Source organism: Scleropages formosus, chromosome 24 (genome assembly GCF_900964775.1).
Source record: "Scleropages formosus chromosome 24, fSclFor1.1, whole genome shotgun sequence".
Lineage (NCBI taxonomy): Eukaryota > Metazoa > Chordata > Actinopteri > Osteoglossiformes > Osteoglossidae > Scleropages > Scleropages formosus.
In genome coordinates, this window is record NC_041829.1 from 6213656 (window position 1) to 6235301 (window position 21646).

Genomic DNA, 21646 nt, shown 5'->3' on the forward strand with positions numbered 1-21646 from the left:
CGGGGGGGTGCGGTGGTGCAGTGGGTTGGACCAGGTCCTGCTCTCTGGTGGGTGTGGGGTTCGAGTCCCGCTTGGGGTGCCTTGTGACGGACTGGCGTCCTGTCCTGGGTGTGTCCCCTCCCCCTCCAGCCTTACGTCCTGTGTTGCCAGGTTAGGTTCTGGCTTCCCGCAACCCCGAATGGGACAAGCGGTTCAGAAAGCGTGTGAGGGATCGGCCACTTATGGGATCGTTTCTTAGCAAAAAATACATTTCCCGCCGTGCACTGCGCCTGGCAGCTGATAGGCGCCTCCACGTGATTTTTAAACCTGACAGACAACTTCGGACAGTGGCGGTTCGGAAATCCTTATATCTGCACAGACAGAACTTAATTTAAAAAAAAAAAAATAACTTTATGCAGATCAGCACTTCTCAGAAATGGACTACTCCGGCGTTGTTTTTATTTTTACTCTGCTTTTCTTGGGTCTTGATGCGCTGCCTAATTTCGTGCTGCTGTTCGCCGATGATCTGGGATACGGAGACCTGGGCAGTTACGGACATCCCAGTTCTCAGACCCCGAACCTGGACAAGCTGGCGGCCAACGGACTGAGATTTACTGACTTCTACTGCACCAGTCCTGCGTGCAGCCCGTCCAGGTTTGCGCGCTGCTCCCGGGCTCTGGAACATTGTATTTCCTGAAAATAACCTCATCCGACGTCTCTGTCTTTGACATATTATAATTATTCATCATGCAGCAGCAGCAGACTATTTTTTCCCCCCTCAAAAAATTTATTACAGCAGTTATAGGTTGGGATTTGATCTAACAACTTTCTAGTCACAACTACATGTCTGTTTTATACTACTTTAACATTAGTTGTCTTTGTTATTCTAATTGCTTCAAAATTCCCCTCTTCACATCTTTATGAAATAATTATTCTTTTGAGCATGTAACTTTATTTTCTGATGCCAGTTATCACTGTGTTCATGATTGAAAGATTGGGTACAAGTACAAATGACTTGCACGCAATGTTGAGTATAAGAAGTATGCTCACCAACATATCTATCCAATAGTTTATAACAGTTCTGTTAAAAAATTCATTTCACTCAAAGCTTTTTCCTTTGCTTTTTTCAAAGAATGGTCTGTTTACACTACATTTTCACAGATGAGTGGAATGTAGGTTCATTCCACAAAAATGTACTTATCTGCAGCAGTAATAACTTGAGATTCCAGGTGCAAAAAGTGTTTAGATCATGAATTTATGTGCTGATATGTAAGCTTGTGTTTCAACAGGGTGCAACTTTTTTTCCTTTAAAATTTCACGGAATCGCCGGGCTTCTTTTTTGTTCCCATAACCTCTGAAATTATTCCTCGTTGTTGTTCCACTTGAAGTTTGAAGTTCTTCCGGCATTAATATTTGTTTGGTATAGAGATGTGTTGTATCTTACACGACACGGCACGGTAGGTTTGGCCGGATCCCACTCTCTGGTGGGTCTGGGGTTCGAGTCCTGCTTGGGGTGCCTTGTGACGGACTGGCGTCCTGTCCTGGGTGTGTCTCCTCCCCTTCCAGCCTGTGTTGCCAGGTTAGGCTCCGGTTTGCCGCGATCCTGCATGGGAGGAGCATTTTCAGACAGTGTGTGTTTTTTACATGTTAAATCTCAGTTACTGGAAATGCAGTCACACAGCTGTGATATTTTCTGTGTTACCTTACTGTTCCGGCTACAGAGCGGCATTGCTGACGGGGCGCTACCAGACCCGTTCCGGAGTTTATCCAGGTGTGTTCTACCCGGGTTCAAGGGGGGGGCTTCCTCTCAATGAGACCACCTTAGCAGAGGTCCTGAAGCCCCTGGGCTATGCTACTGCCATTATTGGCAAGTGGCATCTTGGGCTTGGTGCCAATGGAACGTACCTTCCCATCCACCAGGGATTTGACCACTTCCTTGGAGTTCCATACTCGCATGATCAGGTGGGTTGAAATAAATGAAAAATAATCAACTTCAAAGGAATATACAGGAGTTCCCAGTAAAGGGATCAGTCATCCATCCATCCATCCAGCAAGATGCTGCTGTTTCGGAATGTTTTCGTATTGAAGCACTGTGGATTTGTCTCATTCATGCACAGGGACCCTGCTCCAGCCTGACCTGTTTCCCCCCCGACACCAAATGCTACGGGACCTGTGATGTCGGTGTGGTGACCGTGCCCTTGATGTCCAACGATACCATTGCCAAGCAGCCCGTCAGCTTTCCGGATCTTGAGCGGGCCTACGTCGACTACGCCACAAACTTCATCATGAAATCTGCAAAGAGCAAGGAGCCCTTCTTCCTCTACTACCCATCACATGTGCGTGATACTGGTCAGCATGTACTTTTACATGTGTCATTTAGGATTCACCAGATTCAAGGCCTAACTAGCAGCTGGGTTAAGGCTCACCTACAGCTGAGGTTCTCATTCTTTTATGATCATCATTGTTTATGAACACAAAAAAATTTAATAATTCAGTACATCTCCTCAACAAAAGAGGCAGGCAGCTGCTGAATTATTATCATACATTTGGAATACATATATTATAGACCACAGAGATGCTAAATGGGAACCGCTCAGTATTAGAAGCAAGAGATTTAGAGGAATGTTGAAGGAATGATCAGTAATTTAGTTTAAGGAACCTTGTACAGGGAATCTGTTTCACCCTTACAGTGATGAATTTTTCTTTACTTACACTTTTGGTGATGCAGTGCTTCATCATTGCAGAGATATTGGCTTAAGAAGCAGTATGACCTTTGTAAAGTTGAACTCGGGAACGACCCCTGTGTTGGCAGCATACGCACTACCCCCAGTTTGGTGGGACAGAGGCGACGGGACACACCCAGCGAGGCCGATTCGGGGACTCCCTCTATGAGTTGGACAGGACAGTGGGGAAGATCATTCAGGCTCTGGAGGACAGTGGCGTCCACAACAACACTCTTGTGTTCTTTACTGCAGACAACGGGTAGGCGGATCCCGGCAGCAAACTTAGACCTGACCTTCTTTCCGGTAAAAGTTCCAGCTCTCTTTACTTTTCATCACATTGGATGACTTTGCAGAATTATGTTTTTTACATACAGCCAGATCCAACTTTGAACAGAGTAACCAATTTCCATGCATATACGTATATCATTTCTTAGTATTACCATAGTAACATGGTCAAGAAGACAGTTTCCATGCGCATATATTTATGCACATAGACATAGTTGCTAATAATACACACACACACACACACACACATTTTCTGAACCGCTTGTCCCAGAGGGGGTCACGGGGAACTGGAGCCTACCCGGCAACACAGGGCGTAAGGCCAGAGGAGGAGGGGACACACCCAGGACGGGACGCCAGTCCGCCGCAAGGCACCCCAAGTCCTGCTAATAATAGTAAAATAATAATAATAATAATACTGTATAGCACTTTTCGTACCAATTTTGCAGCTCAAGGTGCATTATAAGAAAAATAAACATTAATATAACAAATTAATACATAACTAGAGATAAATTAAATTATTGTTAAATTTAATGTGAACAGTTCATGCAGCTGATGTAATCAGTTGCTCTTCTGGACATGTTGTATGTTGTTAATTGTCTAGGTCGTGTTGCATGTCATAAAGCTTGAGCAGTATTACTGCGTTTTCTCCATAAGAAAATTTTACCTTTTTTGTCTGTAAGAATGTGCTGACGTTTAATTGTCACAGTTTCGGGTTCTTCCACACTGAGGTGCTGTTGTCTTTCCTGATTCCAGGCCGGAGCTCATGCGGATGTCACGTGGGGGCAATGCAGGCCTGCTTAAATGCGGCAAAGCAACCACCTATGAAGGGGGGATGCGGGAGCCTGCAATCGCCTACTGGCCCGGAAGAATCCAACCAGGTAACCCAAACGAAGAAGGAAGATTTAATGAGCAGCAGTGAGAAACTGTCTCTAAGTAAAAGTAGTCAGTGCAGGTAAGGACTCAGCTGTGGATTCAAATCTGAGAGATGAATTCTGACTTTTTTTTTTTTTTTTTTTTGAAAGTCAACAGAACATTTACATTTATTTGCTTAGTTGACAAGCTAACTTAGCTTGTTTTTCTCCAAATTGACTTACAATGATTTATCCATTATACATCTGGGTAGTTTTCACTGAAGCAATGGTAATAAAGTGCCATGATTATGGGTACTACAGCAGGGGGTGGGATTCAAACCTGGGTCCTTCAGGTGGTCTTTCAGGGTGAAAATTACATGGAAACTCAGCTAAACTGGTGTTGAACTGATAAACTCACCCTACTTATTTATATATGAATGTCACATGTCTCTTTTCATGAAATCCTGAATTGTAATTTCATATTTCGGTGTCAGAGTGGAGTGAGTAAGTATGCATGAAACTGCATGTGTTTCTGCAGGTGTTACCAGTGAGTTGGCCACCATCCTCGACATCCTGCCCACATTTACCAATTTGGCTGGGGCAAAACTACCTTCAGTACAACTGGATGGATTTGACATGAAACCCATTTTATTTGACAATGGACCGGTAACTTCCTTTTTTTAAAAAATTAAAAAATGGGCTACACCTTTTTCATTAGAACACTGTTTATAAGCAGATAAAACCTGTTGTTTTGTAATACACTGGCTCTTCTGCTTCCAAACTCAGTTGGGAGTGTAAATCAATTTGTAACTCGATTAGCTTGTAAATCCAAAATTACTACTAAGTCAGAATCAATGAAAGCTTCATAATAAAGACATCCCTCAATTTATTTGATTAATAAAACTATGAAATTAATACTTTGTGACACTTATTTCATTAAGTCCAAATAGCGTTAACATTAAAACAAATTTTAAATTACTGGAAATGAAAAGAATCCATTTCCACAATTTGCCAATTGATCCCAACAGTTGACAGATTCATATCGTGTGTACAGTATTCGACAACTTCTGTCCACTTTTATCTTTTTTTTTTTTATTATTTTCTACTGAATCAATAAAAGCTTAATAATACAAAAACATCCCTTGATTTACTTACAGGTTAACATTTTTCTTAACTGTGAAGTACCTCTCATTGAGCCTTTCTGGTTCGACTTGGTCTTAACTCGAGACACCCTTTACATATTCCTGGGTTATTTCCCTTTGGTACTGGGATGATAATGCTTTTGCACCTTTGTTGCTGCAGAGTGCAAGAAAGGCAGTGTTTTACTACCCTGTGGATCCCAGCGAGAAGTATGGGCTGTTTGCTGTGCGGGTGGGAAAGTACAAAGCCCACTACTACACTCAAGGTGAGATATAATTTCTTTAGGGTGAGGCAAGTGCTCCCACTAATTACAGGTGGATTGGCCTCTAAAGAACTGGATCAAGTAGCATTTAAAATATTAAAGTGGCCTCCTGAAAACAAGGGTTCCATGAACAATTAGTAGCAGCCAAATACTACAAGAAAAGGGATTAATTTAAAAAATTAAAAAAGTTAAAAGTAAAACAGAGAACTCTGAAATTGCTCAGTTTGTTAGAAATTCAATAATGCACCGGATTCTCAACTTACTAACAGTTTTGGTTGTCACAGTCTGCTCATATTTCACTTTCTTTGTAAATCTAACAGCTATGTCACGATCATTGTAAATTTAATACAGACATCCCTCGCTTTATTGACACACTATGCACTGTAAAAACCTAAGGGAATACTATAATTAATAAAAAAAAATGTGCAATATCACTTTTACTTTATTAAAATCTGATACATTTTGTAATGTTCAGCAATTCGTCACCCTCTGGCTACTTTTAGTTTGATGATTCCCTCATTAGTAAAAGCGAAATAACAGATGTACCTTGATTTAGTCACTGGCTAGCTTTTGTAAAAATCTTGGATACAGCTGTAAGAAATAAAAAAGTATGCTGTAGGACTTTTACCTTTATTTTAGCTATGTTAAAACTGAAAGTTTTGTTAAATAAAATTACAGATTATTTAGAATTGAGCAGGATTGTTGGATGATTCATCCCATAAGCATGTGCAGCATTTACCATCTTGTTTTGACTCAAGGTCATCAAAAAGTGAGTTGTAAACACTGTAGGAGTTGAATTATTCTGCTTCCACACTAATATTCTGCATGGGTGCATTTTACTGCTAACTAAGGACAGGATAATGAAATTCAGATGACATTTGTTTTGCGACAAATTTTTAAAATGGATAAGAGGATACAATTAAATGAAACAATACAATTAAAAATGGAAAAACAGAATTGAATGTATTTTATGTTTTCAAGTGTTCATATCACAGGAGTACACTGGTCTGAAGCCTGCATTTCCACTTAGTAATAAAGTGTACCTCATGGATGTGTTAACGCAATTCCAGGGTCTATCAAAAGCAGCACGACACCAGACCAGGACTGCGGTGCACACGCCTTCTTCAAGCAGCACGACCCACCTCTACTCTTCAACTTAGAGATTGACTCCTCAGAGAACTACAACTTATCCATGGCTGATGATCCAGAGTACAAGGATGTGCTGGAGATGATCCAGAGTGTGAAAAAGGAGTTTGAGATGGGCATGGTGTTTGGGGAGTCTCAGATGAACAAAGGGAGAGACCCTGCACTGGAGCCCTGCTGTACACCAGACTGCAGCCCCAAACCCTCCTGCTGCACCTGCTAGAGTGCACCTGTTGGAGCACATTCAAATTTTTAAATAATTATTATTTCACAGTTCTGGTGTCAAGGAATTGATTGCTTTTTACACTTCCTTTCCAGTCATGATTGCAGTTCTTGCAGAGAAATTTCCTCTATATTCTTCTGTGTCTTGTTGCCGTGGGTCGTTGCCATCGTACAGTGTTCTGCATTCATTCTTAAGTGAATTTGACTCAGTCATTACAGAATTTGTGTTGAGTCAATATAACTGTAGAGTTAAAGCTCATGTATAAATTTCTGTTCCTTGAATGCAGTTTACACACCAAGAAACGACTGAGTCGGGGAAGCTGAACCGATATGAAGAAACGGGTTAAATGACAATACAAATGTCTTGTATGCTTCTCTTACTGGGTTTCTGTCTGCCCCAAACCAATGCACAAAATTTCTATGGAAAATCTCAACCCAAATTATGCTGACTGTGGATTATGATGTTAGTTCAATTAAATCAGGGGTGTCAAACTCAATTGCACAGGGGGCCAAAATCCAAAGCACACTTTAGGTCGCGGGCCGAACAGGATAACCATTTATTGAACACACTAAAACTAAACTTTTAAAACTTTAAAACTTAACTTTTTTGAACATAAAAATGAATAAAAACAGACAGGAATATTATTCCGGAATAAATCAACTCAAACCTTAAATAACTTATAATATTTTGCTCTCCATAAAAATATATGCTGTCTAAATTATACAAATTCAAAACATGAACATGCTGCATAACAAAACCTGGAAATATAAATAAAATTTGTGCTTTTCAGCAATAACAAATCAAATCATTCGGTTGTCTTTGCTCTTATGTCATTTTATCAGAGCTGGACGCCTGGCATCTTTTTTTGGCAACAAGTTCGTTTATGTTTGGTGTGAGGTTCTGTGTTGTGGAGATTCTCAGGATGGACTGCAGGTGCTCATCAGTGAGACGACTCCCGTGTGCTGTTTTGTTAGTCTTCATCACTGAGAAGAGCTTCTCACACAGATATGTGCTACCAAACATGCACAAGGTTCGAGCCGCATGTAGACGGAGCTGGGGCATTTCTGCGGGAATGGAGTGAATAAACTGTGCGGGCCCTGCAGTGTCGTACTTTGCCTTCAGTGTGCCATTACACTGCAGCTCAATCAGCTCCATCTGAATCTGCACAGGTGCAGTTTCCACATCGACGGCAAATGGGTTGCGAAGAAACTCAAAATTCTTTTTTTGTTCTTCAAAGTCACCAAAGCGCCGTGCGAACTCAGTGCGCGGTGCGCTCAGTTTATCAGCAAAGTGCGTATTTGGGAACACCGTTGTGCCGACTTGGTTCAACATTACTTGGCAACAGGGAAAGTGGGGCAAGTTGCACTGGCGCATTTGTGTCTCCCATAAAAGCAGCTTCACTTGAAATGCCTTCACTGCGTCATACATGTCAGTGATCATGCGGTCACGTCCCTGGAGCTGGAGGTTTAAGGCGTTGAGATGAGCTGTTATGTCAGCCAGAAATGCCAACTCGCATTTCCACTTTTCATCCCTAAAATTGGTGGAGTCTTTTCCTTTACTGTCTATGAACTGACAGATTTCGTTGCTGAGCTCAAAAACTCTGTCGAGAACTTTTCCCCGACTTAGCCAACGCACCTCTGTATGATAAGGAATGTCAGCAAACTCTGAATCTATCTCCCGCATAAAGGACTGAAATTGCCGGTGATTTAAACCTTTAGCTCGGATAAAGTTTACGGTTTGTGTTAAAGTGCTCATTACATTGTCCATCTTCAGGACTTTGCCACATAGTGCTTCCTGGTGTATGATGCAGTGATATGCCGTTAACTCACCAGTACAGTTCTCCTCCTGCATCTTTACTCGCATCCTTCCCACTAGTCCACTTTTTTCACTACACATAGATGGTGCTCCATCAGTTGTAAGTGCAATAAGTTTGTCCCAGGGCAGTTTCATGTCGGTTATACTTTGACATACATTTTCAAAAATGTCTTTTCCAGTCGTTGTCCCGTGCATCGATTTAATGTCCATTATTTCCTCTGTGACGCGCAAATTGGAGTCCACTCCACGGATGAAGATGGCCAGCTGTGCAGTATCAGTCATGTCAGTACTTTCATCCACAGCAAGAGAGTATGCAATAAAGTCTTTGCTTCTTTCACTCAACTGTGTTCTTAAATCAGTGGCCATCTCACGAACTCGATCAGCAATCGTATTTCTACTCAGGCTTACATTTGCCAGCATCTGCTTTTTGTCTGGACATAAGACGTCAAACACCTTGATCATGCAGCTCTTCAGAAATTCTCCCTCGGTAAATGGCCTGGCTGATTTGGCGACCTCCTCTGCCACGATAAAACTTGCTTTCACAGCAGCTTCACTTTGTGATTTTGCACGGGTAAAAAACATCTGCTGAAGTGTCAGATTCTTCTTTAACTCTTCTGCTTTCTGTATCTTCTGCTCTGCATTCAGGTCTTTCAGGTTATCCTGATGTTTTGTCTCATAGTGCCGTCTTAGATCAAATTCTTTAATTACAGCCACATTAGCTCCACAAATGAGACACACGGGTTTACCGGCAATGTCAGTAAACATATACTCAGCCTCCCATCGGTTTTTAAAGGCTCTGTTTTCAGAATCAACTTTTCTCTTCGGCATCGTGAGGGCTAGCTTCGCAATAACTTGCAGCATCATAAGCTAGACTTGATTAACGCGGGAAATGTTCGGCAAGGCAGCTGAAGCGCTGCATTATGGGATCTGTAGTTTATTGTGTTACCAGCGCTTCATATCGCCGGGCCATTAATAACAATAATATATAAAATGATCTCGCGGGCCGGATATAATTACACGCCGGGCCGGATGTGGCCCGCGGGCCTTGAGTTTGACACATATGAATTAAATGAACATTTTAGAAAACTCAAGTTGTTTTCTTTGATCACACAGGGTCAGCAGGTTGGAGAACTCAATGAGTTGACGTAATGGTTCGACTGAGTAGATGGAACATTGACAGGTTCAACACTGAGCATATATTTTATTCCTAACACAAAATCCATGACAAGGTTGTGCAAGCAAATAGAATCCAATGGGACTGGTGCGACGTGGAATGAAAGAGTCAGTGAAGGCCATTTCAAAGCTATGAAACCTTTTTGCCATTACAAAAACATGGTTTACATATTCAAATATTAAGCAGAGTGTCACATGCAAACAGCCCCGTCCAGTGCGCAAGACAGGCACCTGCACCTGGAACACCCTGGTGATGGTTTACCTCAAATAAAGCATTTTTTGTCATACAATACACTTTTTGCACCACAAGAAGATTTAGTTCCAATTTCAAAACTATGAGAAAACAGAGTAGGCCAACTTGAAATGAAGTTCCTCTCTGTACACTGAACATGAAAACTTCACTTGTATAGACCACTTCCTGTTGCATTTCTGGTTCTTCTTTCATTTCAACATTTGAACATATCTAGAAAGAATCTGGTTATCTTAGTCCCCATAATAGATGATTCATAGAAAGTATACTCCCTATACACACTGTGAGCAGAAATATGTTAATATGCACCTCAACCAGTACAAGCACTGCTGACCTACAAGCACTTTAAAAAAGCTCCAAAATCTTTTTCTTAATTATATTATAATTAATAAAAAAAAAGTCTGCAAACTAGCTAGCTAAATAAATAAAACGGTCACTTTTTCGGGTGTTTCTCAAAATAAACTACGTTTCCCAGCAGCCGTTGCGCGTGACATGTGATTTTAAAAGCCGTGTCATATGACTTCAGACGGCGAGAGTTCGGAACTCTTAGTACTGTATTGATTATTGCTTAGATCGTATCCTACCTGTTCGGTGAACCTGTGTGATGTATCAGATGTGTAGGGAAGAAGCAGTAATAGCTCTTGCGTGACGAGTCCACATTAGCGCTAGACATGCACATGGACTACCCCGGGATTATTTTTATTTTCACTCTGCTCCTCTTGGCGGGTCTCGATGGCGATGCTCTGCCTAATTTCGTGCTGCTGTTCGCCGATGATCTGGGATACGGAGACCTGGGCAGTTACGGACATCCCAGTTCTCAGACCCCGAACCTGGACAAGCTGGCGGCCAACGGACTGAGATTTACTGACTTCTACTGCACCAGTCCTGTGTGCAGCCCCTCCAGGTTTGCGCGCTGCTGATTCTTGAGCTCTTAGCATAATGATATATTAACTTTAATCCAAATCTTCCAGTATTTGTGGCGCGCATCGCCGTGGGTTTGAATGGGGCGAAGAAGGAAGCACAAGGAAAGTAGCGTTTATCTAGAATGTTTTTAACACCATCGCACACAATGAAATACTGCTCTCTGTTCGAAGACCCCGTTTTCTGGAGAGCCTCCATCTGCGTTTTTAGCCAGCCTGCCCAATCTGTTGCTTCCAGGCTGTTCTTTCACGTATTGCCAAAGTTTGTCACCCCATCGTTTTCGCCAGAAGTGCCCCCAGTGGTTGCACACTTACATTTCACATTTTTCCCATAATGCAACTATTTACAATAAGCGCATTTCCCGCTCGAACACACAGTAATGCGGGTTTTAATTAGGCTTAAGTGTCTTGTTCAAGGTTACTAACAGCTGTTCCAGATAGCGGGATTAGAATTAAATCTCCATTGTTTTGTCTGAGCAGGTATCCTTTGAAAACCAGTTTCCATATAGCTTTGTTGCTCTGTGATTTGAAAGTGTGTTGATCACTCCGTCAAAGATCTAACTGTATCAGCTATTGGGAGTAAATGTGATGCATAATGTAGAATAATATTTGAGGATTAGAATAAATTTAATTGTATAGTAATAAATTGGGGTGGGATGATGGTGCAGCGAGTAGGTCTGCTGTCTCACAGTGCCTGGGTGGTGCGGAGGATGTGGGTTTGATCCCCACTCGGTGTGTAGGGAATTTGCATGTTCTCCCCATATCTGTGTGGATTTTCTCCTGCAGTCCTAAGACATGCTGTTCAGGTTCAATCATAGTGTGTTCTGCTGATATATGGATGAGTGACCCATTGTAAGTACTGTATCTAGCAGTGTAAGTCACCTTGGTGAATAAGGTGTGTGGGCTGATAGCACTACATAGAGTTCGTTGGAAGTCGCTTTGGAGAAAAGCGTCTGCTAAATAAATAAATGTAAATGAGGACTGGAATAAATTTATAATCCTTAGTGGTGATTGCAGTTCACTCCAGATACCAGTTAGACCTAGACTGGTGTTCATATTCATAGTAACTGTACAGCACCTAGACAAAGTAGATGGTGATGATTTATCTAGGTTGCTATGTAAACTACAGTGAAAATCTTTGAAAAATGTGACCCAGTGAAATAAATGCAATAAAGAAAATGCAAAGGAACAGTGTGAGACCAGAAAAACAGACAACCACCCCCCTCCCCAATAACCACAAAGCCGGCTGATCACCACACAGGCAGCATTTCGGCACTGCTCTAGCCACTTCCAAATTTCCAACATCTCCGGTTGCACCCATACTACAGAACCTGCCTTAAGTAAAATAACATCTTATATATTAGAAAATACATTAAGACCCATTAAGACAAAGAATTTCCATGCTTTTCACAAACTTATGTGAACCTTACTCAGTCTTCGAGAAAAGTGTCCGCTGACTCCAGACTGTCAAACAGATGAATGTTCTCCTTGTGGAGACCGCTGATCCAAGCAGGATAACAAAAACCATACATCTTGCATAGTTCTAAAGCTTTAGAAACTGCGCTGACTTCATTGTATGTCTTTGTGGGACATTAGCAGACAGATCAGGGTAGAACTGCAGACAGGATTTTTCAAAATCATTGCATTTCTCTAAAGGGAGTTTGGGCAAATGCACTATCATGGTACCTGTAAGCAGAATCTCTCAGTTGAGGCAGAATCAGCCAGCAGACTCATTAAGGATGGCAGATTGTTCTGCAGGAATGAAATGAAGTATTCCCTTCATTATTCTCTGGCTTGAAGTGCTCTTTGCACTAATATTTGTTTGGTAAACAGATGTGTTGTTTTTTACATGTTAAATCTCAGTTACTGGAAATGCAGTCACACAGCTGTGATATTTTCTGTGTTACCTTACTGTTCCGGCTACAGAGCGGCATTGCTGACGGGGCGTTACCAGACCCGTTCCGGAGTTTATCCAGGTGTGTTCTACCCGGGTTCAAGGGGGGGGCTTCCTCTCAATGAGACCACCTTAGCAGAGGTCCTGAAGCCCCTGGGCTATGCTACTGCCATTATTGGCAAGTGGCATCTTGGTCTTGGTGCCAATGGAATGTACCTTCCCATCCACCAGGGATTTGACCACTTCCTTGGAGTTCCATACTCGCATGATCAGGTGGGTTGAAATAAATGAAAAATAATCAACTTCAAAGGAATACAGAGGAGTTCCCAGTAAAGGGATCAGTCATCCATCCATCCATCCAACAAGATGCTGCTGTTTCGGAATGTTTTCGTATTAAAGCACTGTGGACTTGTCTCATTCATGCACAGGGACCCTGCTCCAGCCTGACCTGTTTCCCCCCCGACACCAAATGCTACGGGACCTGTGATGTCGGTGTGGTGACCGTGCCCTTGATGTCCAACGATACCATTGCCAAGCAGCCCGTCAGCTTTCCGGACCTTGAGCGGGCCTACGTCGACTACGCCACAAACTTCATCATGAAATCTGCAAAGAGCAAGGAGCCCTTCTTCCTCTACTACCCATCACATGTGTGTGATACTGGTCAGCATGTACTTTTACATGTGTCATTTAGGATTCACCAGATTCAAGGCCTAACTAGCAGCTGGGTTAAGGCTCACCTACAGCTGAGGTTCTCATTCTTTTATGATCATCATTGTTTATGAACACAAAAAAATTTAATAATTCAGTACATCTCCTCAACAAAAGAGGCAGGCAGCTGCTGAATTATTATCATACATTTGGAATACATATATTACAGACCACAGAGATGCTAAATGGGAACCGCTCAGTATTGGAAGCAAGAGATTTAGAGGAATGTTGAGGGAATGATCAGTAATTTAGTTTAAGGAACCTTGTACAGGGAATCTGTTTCAGCCTTACAGTGATGAATTTTTCTTTACTTACACTTTTGGTGATGCAGTGCTTCATCATTGCAGAGACATTGGCTTAATAAGCAGTATGACCTTTGTAAAGTTGAACTCGGGAACGACCCCTGTGTTGGCAGCATACGCACTACCCCCAGTTTGGTGGGACAGAGGCGACGGGACACACCCAGCGAGGCCGATTCGGGGACTCCCTCTATGAGTTGGACAGGACAGTGGGGAAGATCATTCAGGCTCTGGAGGACAGTGGCGTCCACAACAACACTCTTGTGTTCTTTACTGCAGACAACGGGTAGGCGGATCCCGGCAGCAAACTTAGACCTGACCTTCTTTCCGGTAAAAGTTCCAGCTCTCTTTACTTTTCATCACATTGGATGACTTTGCAGAATTATGTTTTTTACATACAGCCAGATCCAACTTTGAATAGAGGAATCAATTTCCATGAATATACATATAATTTTTTAATATTATCATAGCAACATGATCAAGGGGAGTGCTAGATTACACTGACTCAGTTGATCCTAGGGTTCATGCCCCGTGGTCTTTGAGTTTTCTGATTTACATATAATTTTTATAATCTTTCAGTTGCTGTTTGTATTAAATGAGACATTTTAGTCGCATTCTTGGAAACAGTGAATTCTGTTTCACAAATTGTCAGTTGAAACATGCTGCCATGTTTAAGTCAAAGACAGATTTATTGTCATTCCACCTATAGGTGAGTTACACATATAGGGGAACAAAATTTTGCTTGTCTTTGCACCTCTGTGTCACATAGGACATAAAGTGCAAATACAGGGCAGTGAAGTAGAGTCCAGAGTCTAGCAACAATATACAGTATATACAGATAGTATAAATAATACTGAAAGGGTTTACATATATGCAGTACAAAAGAAAACTATACAGGACAATGAAATACTAGACAGCGCGCCATGGTTGTTGAGTTTTTCCGCACTGAGATGCTGTTGTCTTTCCTGATTCCAGGCCGGAGCTGATGCGGATGTCACGTGGGGGCAATGCAGGCCTGCTCAAATGCGGCAAGGGGACCACCTATGAAGGGGGGATGCGCGAGCCTGCTATTGCCTATTGGCCTGGAAGAATCCAACCAGGTAATCAAAACAAGCAATGGTTACAGTGTTTTTTTTTCTTTGAAGAAGGAATAATTTAAAAAATTGAAATATTTTTAATGCCATTTGATACCATACCATTTAGTGAACTGCTCAATCAGTCATGATTTGATATCGTTGGTGTCTGCAGTCGAGTGAGCACAAGGGCACCAGTCTGAATGAAATCTTTTTCTGCAGGTGTTACATGTGAGTTGGCCACCATCCTCGATATCCTGCCCACTTTTGCCAAATTGGCTGGGGCAAAACTACCCTCAGTACAACTGGATGGATTTGACATGAGTCCCATCTTATTTGACAATGGACCGGTAACTCTTCCTTTTTCCATAAACCATATATACCTTGCTGTTTACCAAGCTTAGGGGCAACTGGTAGCGTAGTGGTTAGACCTACTGCTTTTGGACCCAAAGATCACAGGTTTGAATCCAACATCTAGTTGTAGTACCCTTGAGCAGAGTACTTAACCCTAAAAAAGTTCCAGTAAAATTACCCAGCTGTGTAAATGGGTAAATAATTGTAGGTAGCTTAACACTGAAAGTTGCTTTAGAGACAATCAATCAGCTGAACAATAAATATGAACACTTATGGAAACCCACTGTATTATTAAAATGTGAAATGTGTCCAATATTTTGCTGGGATAGTTGATTAATTTTTTGAGCCTCTGCAGTATCCACCTTGTTGGAGGTATCTACTATCGCTCAATCCAGGGGCAAAGACCAGCCTTCCTTAAGCCAACCGACATACTGATTGAACCTTTGACCGATTAAAGTGCACCACCGATGTGCAGAACAGAGATTGTTATTCGCACAAAATAATATACTACCAACTATACCTACAAGTTTTATTAAAAAATTATGACCCGAGATACCCTCTGTAGATTCTTTATCAGGATCCTAATCCTGGTCCTTAACCACAGGGTTGTTTCCTCTTGGCACAGGGATGATAATACATTTGTACCTTTTTTGTGTAGGGTGCGAGAAAGGCAGTGTTCTACTACCCCGTGGATCCCAGTGAAAAGTATGGGCTATTTGCTGTGCGGGTGGGGAAGTACAAAGCCCACTACTACAGTCGAGGTGAGGTCTTAAGATAGGAAAATGGTTCAATCTAACAGGAGCTGAAGTTACGGCTGGACTGGCAGATAAAGAACTGGATCAAGTAGAATTTGCAATATGAAAGCTTAACGTGAGCAGAAGATAACACGAGTTCCCCGGACATTCAGAAGCAGCAGATTAATTGACCTGTCACTAGAAGTGTTCAACTTCTAATTGCATTCGGTGTTTCTGAAATTGACTAATAGATTGGATCCTCACCTTAAAAACGCAGTTAGGAGCAGAGTTATAGCTGATACGTATCTCATGTGGTTTCAGGTTCTGCCCAAAGCAGCACAACGCCAGACCAGGACTGCAGTGTACTGGCCTTCCTCAAGCAGCATGACCCACCTTTACTCTTCAACTTGGAGATTGACCCCTCAGAGAACTACAACTTGTCGGTGGTTGATGATCCAGAGTACAAGGATGTGCTGGAGATGATCCAGGGTGTAAAAAAGGAGTTTGAGATGGGCATGGTGTTTGGGGAGTCTCAGACGAGCAAAGGGAGAGACTCTGCACTGGAGCCCTGCTGTACACCAGACTGCAGCCCCAAACCCTCCTGCTGCACCTGCTAGAGTGCACCTGTTCTAGCACATTCTCTCTAGTGACAACCAGGTGGTCACTTGCATGAGATTAGGCAAAGCCATATGAAATACTAGCTCTCAAACTGGCAGCATCAACCTGTTGGTTTTTAATGTAGTTTAAATGGGTTCACATGCCTTGGGGAAATTATGACAACATTTTTAAACCAGTAATTAACAACTGTGTGATTTCTTTTCACTTTGAAAGCAGAATGCACTTTTTATACACATCCTTTTCAGTGCCCCCATGACTTATCGAGGTTATTATGCTGACAGTAGTTCTTGAGGACATGCTTCTTCCATATTCTTCTTTGTCTAGTTGAAGTGGGTCTTAACCGTTTTCCATTCAAGGTATCTTACAAGGGAGTCTCTTCAATACAATTTTTGCATTGGGTCAACTGTAGAAATCAGTTTTAGTCAGTAAATAATTCAGTCCCTTAAACACAGCCTAGCTGCCAAGGAATGAGTGACTCAGGGAAACTTAACTGGAACAATGCAAGGGGTTAAGTAGCAGTACAAATAACTTATCATGTGTGCTTTTATTACTGTGCGCTCTTTGCCCCAGACCAAGGTGCACTCTTTGTATGCAGATTCTTTGCAGTAATTATGCTAACTGTAGACAAGTGTGTGGTTTTAAGAAAATTAATATTTTAGTAAATTAAAGTGACTTTCTTTGATGAAAAAGAGTCTGTATTTTGGACAGCTCAGTGAGTTGACATACTGGTTTGACCGAGTAGACGAACAGGGAGGGACAGTATCGACATCAAGCATATATTTTATTCAGAAGACCAAATCCATCACAAGGCAGTGTGAATGAAGTTTGTCTTTTTTTTTTTTTTTTTTTTTTTTTACAAGTCCTTGATTTAGATACATAGTTTATCACATACTGATGTATTTTAGTTATACAGTGGAGAATTTCAGTTGAAGTCCAGAGTTAAGCTCTGATGGAGCACTGAAGTGAATCCGATGGTATTGGTGTGACTCAGAATGGAAGGGTCAACAATGGTCAGCTCATAACTAGAAAACTTTTTGCATTAAAATAACATGGTTTACATATTGATATATGAAGCAGAGGCTTACATTTGTGTGTGGAATACATTAGATGGATGCCACTGGCAGTACCATGCCCTCTTAAGTTCCTTCCACGCAGCCCTACAATGTCCTCTATGTCTGAATTGACAGTCATGTACTAACAAATGCTAAAGGTTTACATTGATGTAAAATCAGCAAAATGTGGCTTATAGCAGACATGGTTCTACTAATTACTGGCAACAAGGGAAATATTGGTCAAGTGTGCATTTTTCCAAGGGAAATATAAGGACTAAGACAAACAACATGGTAAATAAATGAGCTTCAGCATTAAAAAGAACAACAGTGCAAAAAATTCTTTAGAATTTAACCACAGTAATTGTAAAGTTGTGAAATAGGCCATTTATTTTTATTTTACATATTTACTTCAACCATAGGAATAATCATTAGCAAGGGATCGTATTCAGTTTCTCCGTCACACAGCAGAACATTATTTTTGGTCTTCTCCCTTCAAAAACTCCGAGTGGAGATTACATTTCGCAGCTTTTCCTAGGACGTGCGTGAAAATTTAATGCAGATGAATGAAACGGTGGTCCGTGGTGTTCTGTCGCATTCGGTATTCTGGGCAGGAGCTTTTTAAGACACCTGTTTCTGTGATTAATATCTTTTTTGCTGCAGTAAGCGCCGGTGCTTTTGTTAAATTTAACAAGGTCGTTATCTCCCATAATCCACTGCAGCAGTGGTAAAAAGAAACAGTAATTGAACTGACCAACAGCAGTAACCTGATAAACTGGAATGAATAACTTGTCATTCACCATTTACCAGAACGACCCACCCCAAACAAAGCATTTGACATGAAACAGAATGTGCTCTCAGTTCAAGACTGCCAAAGTACTGGAAGTGAAGCTCCACTCCATCAACTGAACATGAAAAATTTACTTGTGCACTTCATTAAATGGCTTCCCATAATCTTTCATTTTTAAATCCGTACATATCTAGGAGAAAATATGGTTGTCTTAGTCTCCACATTGGTCGATTAATGGATGACACGGCAGTTACATATGTTATACAGTAAGTACAAAAATACTCAAAGTGTACCTTGACCAGAAGAATTCCTGTTTCAATGTTGTTGATGTACTACAAGCACTCTGATTTGGCTCCACTATCCCATTTTTTTAGTTACCGCAATGTAAATTAACACATGAGACAAAACAGATTATTTCAGGTAACATGTAACATTTAAATATAGCATATAACATTTCCGTATTTACTCGAAATATTGCCTACTTTGGACATGTACAAGGAGGAAAAAAACCAAATGGACAAAGTTTGTAAACAAAAGGCACCTAGCTCAAATCGAAGGCATTTCACTATGTTAATAAAACAATGTAATGCCCTACTTCAGGATTAACATTTAATTCTCCAGTGGTGTTTTGTTTCGAGTGTCCTATAAATCCATGCTCTATGTGAATAAATATGCTGGTTTGCCTTTTTTTTTTTTACTAATCAAGGCTTACTAGGCATGACTCTAAACTGAATCGACTAATGTACGTAGCTGAGAAAGAGTAATTAGCTTGAAACATTTTGAAAATGCACAAGGTGCGATTTTATCCACAGTTCCCTGTTTTGCATGGTTACCAAAGAGTTTGAGCATCAGCAGATTGCTGCCCAGGACACAAAGCACATGTGATGGACACTGGACTGTTGAGAAGGGAGTCCAGCTTGCCTCAAACTGGTTTATTTTCTACCCTGTATGCAAAACCAGGCAAAGTTCTGGCTTTCTCATTATAGACTTCTGTGTAAGAGTAGAGTAACGGGAGCTACAGAACACATGGAATAACTGTACATAATCTAATTTCTATGTGAATTCCTGTTGCCTGGGGAGGGGAGGAAAAAAAATGAAACCAACTGAAACCGCATCTCCATTGTATTTCTTAATACTCCAATAGTGAGTGCCAATATAAAAATACTGATTGTTTTATTTCAATATTTTTTTCTTCTACTTTGGAACAGATATAATACAGAATCATTCTTTTACACTCATTGTGAGCACTGACATTAAAAAAAAAAAAAAAAAAAAAACAGATCTATTTTCCATTAAGAGTACAAATATATCTAGCAAATGCTATCATGGTTTGAGGTTATCTGTTATATGCAAAAATCACGTTTGACACTCATCAAAATGAGATTCGGCCAAAAAAAAAAAAAAAAAAAAGTCTCTAGCAACCAGCTGGTCATGGAGGCTCTATCTGAAGCAGATAGCCAGCAGACAATATTGTACTAACAGCTTCTCTGTGTCTTTATTCAGCCTTGCAACAGCTCATGGGACAGCATCATCAGAAGCAAATTCTTCTAATGAGCAGAATTAAAAATCTCGTCCCAGTTAAATGTGGTATTGATCAGTTCAGAATCATAAATCATAAATCGTAGGCTTAAAGCACGATGTTCTTTGCTAGGGGCTTATGTTTGAAAGTGTGAATGAGTAAATGAGTGGGGGTGCAACCGGAGGGGAAAAGAAGTCTTCATTTCTACCTGTACTTTACAACATGCAAAATCAGTATGTACATTAAAGCCGCATAAGTCATTTCTTACTGTTACCTGTCCTGTTGTGCACGGAAAGTGTAAAAGGACAGAGTGATATCCCAGAATCCCCCTGGAAATCCAACGATCTCAGTAGCACTGCAGTTGACAGTCGTGCAAAAACAGGGCACAGAGGACAAAAACGTCATGGCGATGCTTACCATGGGGTTATTCAACTGTAATCCATCGGAGCTTTTTAACATCCTGTATGGTGGGACACCAGGCCTTTCTTTATCCATGCTTTAAAAACAATCCAGTGAGCGTAAGTTCTGGGCATTGTAGTAATCATAATAATATACAAAATATTTCATTATGTATATTGTTGCCTTCACTAATAAGCAGGTGAGAGAGTTCATTATTTTAACTTTTTTTTTTTTACTCTCAGAATAGAAGGAGGAAGCTGTAGCAACTTATCACTGGGAACGAAACAATGACTTATTACCACTCAAATGGAACCTGTCGGCAGCCAGTGATAAACAGCCTGTAAATTCCACATTGACATCTGGCCAGGAAATACAGAAGGAGATATATCATTTCCGGAAGACCATCCCAGTGCCCACCACCACGCTACGCTGTTTCACTACCCTGGGGCTGGACCCATCCTCGCTGCAGTGTTCACAGTCAGTCCAGCCAGGACAAGCAATAGACCAACTAAGGGTCAGCACTGCTTAAAGCTGAGGAATGAGCAGCAGGTTCGAGAGTAACTTAATCCTGCCTCTGAGAAGGTTCGTGGGAGGTGTCTATTTCTGCCTCACTTCCCGCTCTTCATTTAATCCAATCTGCTGGGACACCTTCAGGCCCCTGAGGATCTGGAGACTCCACCAAAACATTAGCTGCACCTCCAACATCTAGTAACGAAGATCACTGATGTTTTTGGACCCGTTTCAAATTCCAGCTCCTGCCTATAAATGTATATACAATATTCCACTATGAAATTCCATTAATCCAACGTCCCACTTTGATTTTCTATTACGTTTACCCATCTGATGTGGTTTACCGCATTTGTCACCCACTTTGCCAAAATGTCAGTTTCAGTAGAAATCGTATCACCTTTTGCTTTATATATTTGAACAAATTCTTATTTACAAACTTTCACAATGTTTGAGTATTTTATCTGCTAGATATACAAAGCTTATTTCAAACCTATGATCCATACAGTTCAACAGATTGATGTTTTTTTGTCTCTGTGTTTGTTTGCATTACCCACAAAGCCATGCATGGATGTCACATTACGGAATCAAAATCTGTCATTTTCAAAATGACAACCCAGAAGAAAAAAATAACATTAAAGGAATAAGATTATCCAACTATCCCGGCCTAATTTTGTAGAAAAAAAAATAATAATATTAAATTTTATGAGCTCTTAAACTTAGAAACCTCAAACTACAGAACCAAAAATAAAATGGGTTCTGTACAATCGGGAATTACTACGCAGCGCCCTCTTGTGGAATATTTAAAAACATACAGGAAAAGAACAGGATCACGGGGCTTCAATAGATTTCCAGGCTACTCCAGATAAATGTCTTCTGTGGGGCAGGCATATTCCAGGTGCTCTTGGTAATATTCCTGGAATGCACGACTGAAACAG

The 21646-nt window shown here is 41.1% G+C and overlaps 3 protein-coding genes across 3 annotated transcripts in view; 2 read left to right on the forward strand and 1 right to left on the reverse strand.

Annotated features, from left to right (window-relative positions):
* Nucleotides 1-371: 371 nt before the first annotated feature.
* LOC108936369 (arylsulfatase A-like) lies at nucleotides 372-6606 on the forward strand. Its single transcript, XM_029248592.1, has 8 exons — nucleotides 372-633; nucleotides 1701-1941; nucleotides 2097-2315; nucleotides 2792-2961; nucleotides 3741-3865; nucleotides 4377-4504; nucleotides 5141-5243; nucleotides 6311-6606. The coding sequence occupies exons 1-8, from the start codon at nucleotides 416-418 to the stop codon at nucleotides 6604-6606; spliced, it is 1500 nt and encodes a 499-aa protein (XP_029104425.1). The 5' UTR covers nucleotides 372-415.
* Nucleotides 6607-10381: 3775 nt separating this feature from the next.
* Nucleotides 10382-16457, forward strand: LOC108936325 (arylsulfatase A-like). Its single transcript, XM_018755649.2, has 8 exons — nucleotides 10382-10748; nucleotides 12691-12931; nucleotides 13087-13305; nucleotides 13782-13951; nucleotides 14641-14765; nucleotides 14961-15088; nucleotides 15751-15853; nucleotides 16148-16457. The coding sequence occupies exons 1-8, from the start codon at nucleotides 10516-10518 to the stop codon at nucleotides 16441-16443; spliced, it is 1515 nt and encodes a 504-aa protein (XP_018611165.1). The 5' UTR covers nucleotides 10382-10515; the 3' UTR covers nucleotides 16444-16457.
* Nucleotides 16458-17331: 874 nt separating this feature from the next.
* The window catches only part of LOC108936371 (C-Jun-amino-terminal kinase-interacting protein 2-like), a 60484-nt gene continuing 56169 nt past the window's right edge, over nucleotides 17332-21646 (reverse strand). Inside the window, exon 13 of the mRNA XM_018755708.2 lies at nucleotides 17332-21637. Coding sequence (XP_018611224.2) covers nucleotides 21565-21637 — 73 coding nt within the window. The 3' untranslated portion in view covers nucleotides 17332-21564. The remainder of the gene's footprint in view (nucleotides 21638-21646) is intronic.